The sequence below is a fragment of the Mercenaria mercenaria genome, unplaced genomic scaffold (genome assembly GCF_021730395.1).
Source record: "Mercenaria mercenaria strain notata unplaced genomic scaffold, MADL_Memer_1 contig_3823, whole genome shotgun sequence".
Taxonomy (NCBI): domain Eukaryota; kingdom Metazoa; phylum Mollusca; class Bivalvia; order Venerida; family Veneridae; genus Mercenaria; species Mercenaria mercenaria.
In genome coordinates, this window is record NW_026462001.1 from 43833 (window position 1) to 51343 (window position 7511).

Consider the following 7511-nt stretch of genomic DNA (forward strand, 5'->3'; position numbering starts at 1 on the left):
TAATAGTAATATTATAAGAATATGTAAACGGGGAAAAACTGAATATTGTGCAAATATAATTGTACGTACAGTAAATTATATTTAGTTTTGAAATAGAAAGAATAAAGCTTTTGACAAATCAAGCCTTACATAATTATGAAAAAGTGTGAAATATAACATATCACCTGCTCCAAAGTTCTATGTTCTAGATAAGAAAGATACAGTCATAATTGTTTTTTAAGATTCTGAAAATTCACATTTATCCCTCGGTTTAAAACATGGATATTATTTAACATATCTGCATAATTATAAAGTAACTCAAGTACCGAGCTACTTACTTCTTCAAATCTCAATTACCTTTTGGGTATTTCTATTATTTTGTGTTATCAACCTCCCGGCTAATTGGCACAATACATGCGCACTTGGAATGAAATATTGATGATGAAGGCCACAGCTTTTGTTGCTGACAAATAAAATAGTACAGGGACACACACTTGTGTAGTTCCAGGCAATATTAATTTAGAGTGTTATTGATGCTTAATTTATCTACATTTTGCCATTTATCGGTTTTGTTATTTGCTATGTAATTGTACTTGGAATGACATATTGATGGCGAAGGACACAGATTTTGTCGCTGACAAATAAAATATTATATGGGCGCATATTTGTGTTTTCCAGTCAAAAGTCTTGAACTGATATGAGCAGACAAAATCTTAACCAATAAGCCAAGGTTTTATTTTAAACAATAATATAAAATATCAATAATTAAAATAAAACCTTGACTCTTTCACTTTAAAAAGACACCAAACCGGAGCAATCAGCAAGGCGTCTGAAAGGAGACTTCGGTGATGTTAGTAAAACAGTAAGTTGTAAGAGAAACAAAGAGATTACTACAAGAAATAATGTAAGTCCATTACCTGTTCGACTTCCTTCCACTTGATCTGAAATGTTGCCTGGTCTATTCCTGTTGTAGTCGCTATATGCGCTATCTGAAAGAAATAAAGATAATGCATCTTCTAAAGCTGTCATGTAACGTTTCATTTGTTAAACATTTTATCATTGACAAGTTATAAGTTATAAACGTCTTATTCCAGCAGAAACAAGAAAGAAAGTTACGCACATTTTATACTTTCATTTGATATTAAGCATGTTTAAAGGTACCTTTCAATATAAGATTTGAAGAATAAATATGGGAACTATTTTCCTGATACAACAAAGTTAATATAATTAAGAACACCTACCTCATTTCGTGTATTTCTTAGACGACATAAGTCTGCCTCAACGGAAGTGTCAGCTTGCTGCGGTGTTGCACTCCAGTTATAGTTAGGGTTTAGCCCGAAACTATTCAGATTTCTCAGCAGGCATGTTGCAAGAGTCAGGTCGATGTCAGTGATAGAAGGAAGATTACCACCTTGTGGATACAGCAGATTGTACTGTGCTTTCGTTATTGTATTCTTGCCCCTCAGTGTTTTTACTGCTCTCTTTTCATGACTAAGAAACACATTAAACGGAACATTGGAGCTCTTTTGATGAATTATGTTCCTTATGACTGTAGTGCCTCCATCTATAATAAGAGTTTGGAGACGAAACAGATGAACACGGTCTTGTAATGGTTGGGCTGTTGCCATATTTACAAAATGTTACACTTCCTCTGCTTGTCTCTATATAGATGCCGCTACGTATGATTCAAAACTGTCAAAGTAAGAAAATGGTTTGGCAGGTTTTAGTGAGTTAAATTTACGAATATTGACATATCGCTCAAATGGCAGGCTTTAATAACAACACAAGAAATATAAACTTGATTTATATGAACCTGAGACTGGCACAGTGGGGATGTTTTTTAAAATAAATGTTGGAAAAGCCAAGTCCGACGGATTTTTATTAGATCTGAGAATTTAGTCATTGCGTGACATGAACAGTTCATTTAACAACTTCTTATTTCCATAATATCATTCTCATTTTATTGACAGACAGACATCATCGGACACAATTGGATAGATATATTTTTACAGACAACATGTCTTTTGAACCCCTACTACAACAAAAACGTCTAATTCTGCCTTGAATTTAAAAATATTGTGAAATAACTTTTATATGTTAACCTGTCCTTCCACATAATAATTGCTGGCTTTGATTTCATGGTCATGTCAATGATAGTGATTGCTACTAGAATTGAATTACAATTGAAAACTTAAAGGTCCATTACTAAAACCCAAACGAGTATTATATGAAAAACAGAGTTTGTAGCTGAGACTTCATATTTACTGAAAATATGGCCCACTCCGAAACGTGGCTATAATTTATAAATAGATGCAAAATATATTATATGCCAAAACGATAACGTGATTTTTACAAACTTAGCACATGGAATTCAACAATTTTGTAACTCACAAAACCTTCATAAAAATCATTCTTATAATACAGGTAATAAACAGCTATACTACAAGTTTGCGGGAGGACAATTCATGCCCTTCCCGAATAAAAGCGTTTTTACAACTTCGTCTGCAAACTTTTTCAGTTAATCTCTTTTCAGTATAGTTTTAAGAATATAAATGAATAACTGTCGTACACTGCCGAAACAAAATGTGATTGAAATTTACCTAAATACACTGATTTATGTACATATGGCTACATTAATTTAATACGATTTTAGACATTAAACACATTGTCTTGGCCTAATATATGTCACTGTCAATTTTAAACATAAATTTTGTACATTTCATATTTTTCGTGCAAGTCGTGTATAATTACCATCATGGAAATACAGTTATTTTGTCGCGCTTCTTTAAAGGGATATTCGTTTGAAACAATTTTAAAATCACGTGATCCCGAAGAATTTCCGACCGATTATGGAAACACGATAAACATGAAAGTAGGACAAAATGACCACCCATGTCAGTCTAAGAAAATACAGAAACAATCATTTGTTTCTCTGTTCTTGTGTTGATTTCAAGGGAATATTGCACGGCTATCATGATGTTTAGTACTATATTACAAAATGTGTCTTTTTTTAAAATTTATGTCTATTCATTTGTCTTTATTTTGCATCTTTAAGTTAATTCATTTTTGCTATGAGCAACTGAACAAATGTGGAAAATATGTTCATTCTAAATATTGGCCGAAGATCAGGGAAAATAAAAGCGCCATTGACATAAAGTAAACAAATGACCGCTTGTAAAGATCAATTACCGGAACTGTCTATATACAGTTTGAGATTTGAAATAACCATGTATTGCTTTAGATGTCAATTTTTTTTAAAGTCTTTATTTGTAACAAAAGTGAAAATGAAACATGATTATTCGTAAGAATAGTGGCAAGTTGCAACTAGCTTTCATTTTAATCGTATCTGCTATATAAACAGATAAGACATTTTTGTGTGCACGGTCCTGTAACCAGCCCATTAGGCGTCAACCTCGTAACTTCGTTTTCGAAATTTGAACAATCATTGTAGAATGCAACACAAACATCATTACAGCGAAACAATTTCTTAACCCGGTCATGCGCTTCTGACTAGTAAACTTTAAAAAAACTACAACGTGAACTTTTCTCGGAAAGACTCAAGTTTTCTGTTTTTCAGCTATGATGGCCATGATTTTTACGTAACAATTTTACAAGTCGACAAGTTAAAAAAAATCCACCTCCATCTTGGTCCGCAACTTTGATATGTCTTTGAAGTTTGTATTAGATGTTCCTGTTTGAGGAATTTTGGGGATGCTGCAGAAAAAGTTCAAGAGGTTCAAAAGAAGAAAGTTTAACTCTGGCGGTCGCTAGAAGGTCAAGCGGAACCACTCAAAAAACTTAACAAAGGTCCATACGGAACGCTACGATCAAAATTTTGTTCTTCCAGGTTTGGGAAAGCAGTTTTCATTTTACATGAACAAATATATGATTTACATGAGATAAGGACAAGGTTAAGTACATCTGGAAACAGTATGTTACCAAATAAAATATCAGTATTTGTCCAGTTTGCACCTAATGTAATTGATGAACACTTATTTTGAATCCAATTTCTAACATTTAACCAGAATACGGTTATAAATTGACATTCGTAAAATAGATGTAAAATAGTTTTTGAAGCTTTATGACAAAAGGAGTATTGGTTATCATGTACAATACCCATTTTGAAACAAAGATAATTAGTTCCTCAAATTCTGAGATTGATTCTGTACTGCAACCACTGTAGTTTTGGATCTGTTGTAACTTTAAAAGGTAGACTATACATCTTTTGCCAATCAAAGTTAACCAAATTTGTCTCATTTATCCATTTTTGCTGAGATATCAGTTTGTGTTTTGTTACCACAAATGAGTCGTACATAAATCTACATCCCTGTTTTTGTTTAAGAATAACTTTAGACAAAAGGGGTTGTAATGGAAAGTTTTCCGTCTTCGCCTTATGTGGAACATGCAAGGTTTGTAATTAAGCTCGGATTGCCAATACAATATTATTATATAACAAGAAATTGTTTCCTTCTATTTCATACATTTCTTGAAACAAATCAAATGATAGCAGATTTCCGTCTTTGCCTATAAAGTCATTTAGTAAAAAACACCTTTACAAATAAAATTTCTAAAACAGAAAGGCTTCTTGCCTATATGAAATTTATGACTATTAAAAATGGGTTCTGAAAAAAAATCTTTCCAATTTGCTAGGGTCTTTACAAAAAGTAATTGGTGTATTCCTGAGAAAACATCTTTCCCAAATGGATTTTTAACTTCTGAAAATTTCTATTGTAAAAATGTGTGCCATATTTTTCAATAGAATGAATCCATGGATACATGCTACTAACTAAATTATAATAAGAGGAGTTACTGGTCAAATACCTTCTAAACCATGAACATTGTATGGCCATTATGAACTTTTTAACATCAATTACTCTTAAGCCTCCCACTTTAAAGTCTTGTTTTACTGTATCTCGTTCAACCTTATCTCAGTTATTATTCCACAAGAACTTAAAGAACATATTTTCTATTTCTTTTATTATATCACGTGAGGGGGTAGGAAGACTAGCAAAAAGACGATTAATTTTTGGTATTGCTAATGTTTTCAAAACTACATTTTTTCCAATATGAGTTAAACTCCTTTTAGACCAAATTGTCAATAGAGTTTTAATTTCTTCAATGTGTGGGCCAAAATTCAATTGTACAATCTCTTCTAAGGCTGTTGTAAAATTTACTCCCAACAACTTAAAGGTACCTTCCCACTGCAACAATAAATCTTGACAAATACGGTTATTACTGTTCCTTAAAGCACCAATCCAGACTGATTTAGTTTTATCTACATTTACATGTATACCTGGAATTTCTGCATAGAACTTTAACATGTTTACATTATTTCTCAGTGACTTTGCCGAACCAGCTAACAAAACTGTAGTGTCATCGGCATATTGTGACAGTAAAAAAACCTGATCAAATATTTTAATTCCTTTTATGTTCTTATTTTGTTTTATTAAAATAGAAAGTAGTACAGCACAAAGAATGAATACATAAGGAGACAGAGGATCTCCTTGGCGGCTGCCACGATGTACATAGAACCATTCAGATTGATGACCATTTACAGTTACAGAAGACTGGATATTTTTTGTAAAAAACCTGAATCCATTTTAGAAAATCACCACCGAAATTGAAAAACCTTAGTACATTATACATAAATTTCCATGATACAGAATCAAACGCTGTTGCAAAATCATCATCCAAGAGTAGCATCCCTGGGATAGTTTGTTCTTGTGTACAGCTCATTACATCATAGATTAGTCTAATGTTATCGTCAATAAATCTCCCTTTCAAAAAGCCACTTTATTTCACTTATCACTGTATCTAGAACCTTTTTCATTCTATCTGCTATACTAGCAGAAGCATACTAGCAGAAGCGATTTTGTATCCAACATTTAACAGTGAAATAGGTCTCCAGTTTTTCAACAATAATTTATTTTTATCACCTTTTGGAATACATATAATACTCCTTGCTTTTGTGTTATTGATAGTTCTCCATTTTCAAAAGAATAGTTCATTGACCTTACTAAAAATGTACTTATATCAATCCAAAATACTTTTTGTCAAGTGACCCTCAAGTTGATTTTGTTCTACTTCGGACAATTTTTTTCACTTGGTAGTTACTTTACAGTTCGTTTAGGTCTACATCTCTTGTATTTTTTTAAACTGTATAGGTTTTTGTAATGGTTCCTAGTCTCTAATAAGATATCATTTTGATCCTGAACTAGAATAGAGGGAATTTATATGTTTTGATACAAAATTTTTTTTTCAAAATTACAAAAATAATTTGAGGGCTTTCCACCTTCTAAAATCCATTTTGCTCTTGAACGAATGAGTGATCCTTCTAATTTTCTTTTTCTTAATTCTTGTATTTTCTTTTCTTTTCCTCCAATAAAGTCTCATTTGAATCTGACAAAATCTGCGTATTTTCAGTTTCTATAATTAACCCTTTTATTTATTACGACTTTTTTACGACTACTATAAGCTATGGTCTTACCTCGAATTTCCATAAGAAGTGCTTCAAAGAATAAATTATCGTTTATTGTGATTTGAATGTCATAGTCTGAATGTACTGAAAATATTTGGTATAGATCCTCTCAGTATTTGCAGAGGAGAGGATGCATAATTTTAGCTATTTACGCAGGATGATGAACGATGAACCGTCCACCTATTTTAAATGTTCATCCCGATTTTGAATATTTTTGCTTAAATGCACTTAATCTTATTATTACATTAGATAACCGATTTACTGTTGTTGTTGTTGTTGCTGTTGTGCAGGATGTCCAATTAAACTTAAGATGAATCATTTGTATTTTGTACTGATCTATTCTTCAGACCTTCCATGAATAAAATGTAATTATTATCATCATTAATGTTATTATCATTATTATAGAAAACATTATGTGTCTTAGCTAAATTGTGCTGTGTGCCATAAAATTTCAACTATTGATCAATCGTTATGAGATATTTAGTGACTATAGGGACAGAAGATAGAGTGATTTAAAGCTTGCTTTTAAACTTTAACCAGCACTTTTACATTTTCTTGACCACAGTGATTATGACCTGCGAGGTACCTGGCCCTAAACTGTCGAATTTTATGTGAAGTTTGAGAATGATAGGTACGTTAAAATGCTAATAAGATTCTATCGCTTCCAAAATAAATTTTTGCCGACACTATTTATTATTGGCCCCAGTGGTACTGACCTTTAAGATATGTGACATTAAATTACCATATTTCTAATCCTTTCCTATACCCTTCTATACGTGAAGTTTGGTGATAATAGATTTACTGGTTAATAGACCTGGGTCCAATTACAATTATAATTTAATCAATTATAATTAATTACAGTTAGTTTTTTAATTAATTGAAAATAATTAATAACTGAGACAAATTATTTTGATTGTCATTAATTAATTAAAATCCAAACAAATGCCAAATAATTGTCAATTAAATTCAATTACTCTTCAATTACATGTAGCAAACTGTTACAAACATATATGACAATTAAATATTGGCAAAATATATGTTATTGTGCAGTAGC

The 7511-nt window shown here is 31.6% G+C and overlaps 1 protein-coding gene across 1 annotated transcript; it reads right to left on the minus strand.

The window, feature by feature from the left end:
- Window positions 1–748: 748 nt before the first annotated feature.
- On the minus strand, window positions 749–1668 carry LOC128553433 (uncharacterized). The gene is made up of 2 exons (XM_053534580.1): window positions 1221–1668; window positions 749–968 (listed from the first exon to the last, which is right to left on the minus strand). Exons 1-2 carry the CDS (start codon window positions 1605–1607, stop codon window positions 870–872), a joined length of 486 nt encoding a protein of 161 aa, XP_053390555.1. The 5' UTR covers window positions 1608–1668; the 3' UTR covers window positions 749–869.
- Between the last annotated feature and the right edge of the window lie 5843 nt (window positions 1669–7511).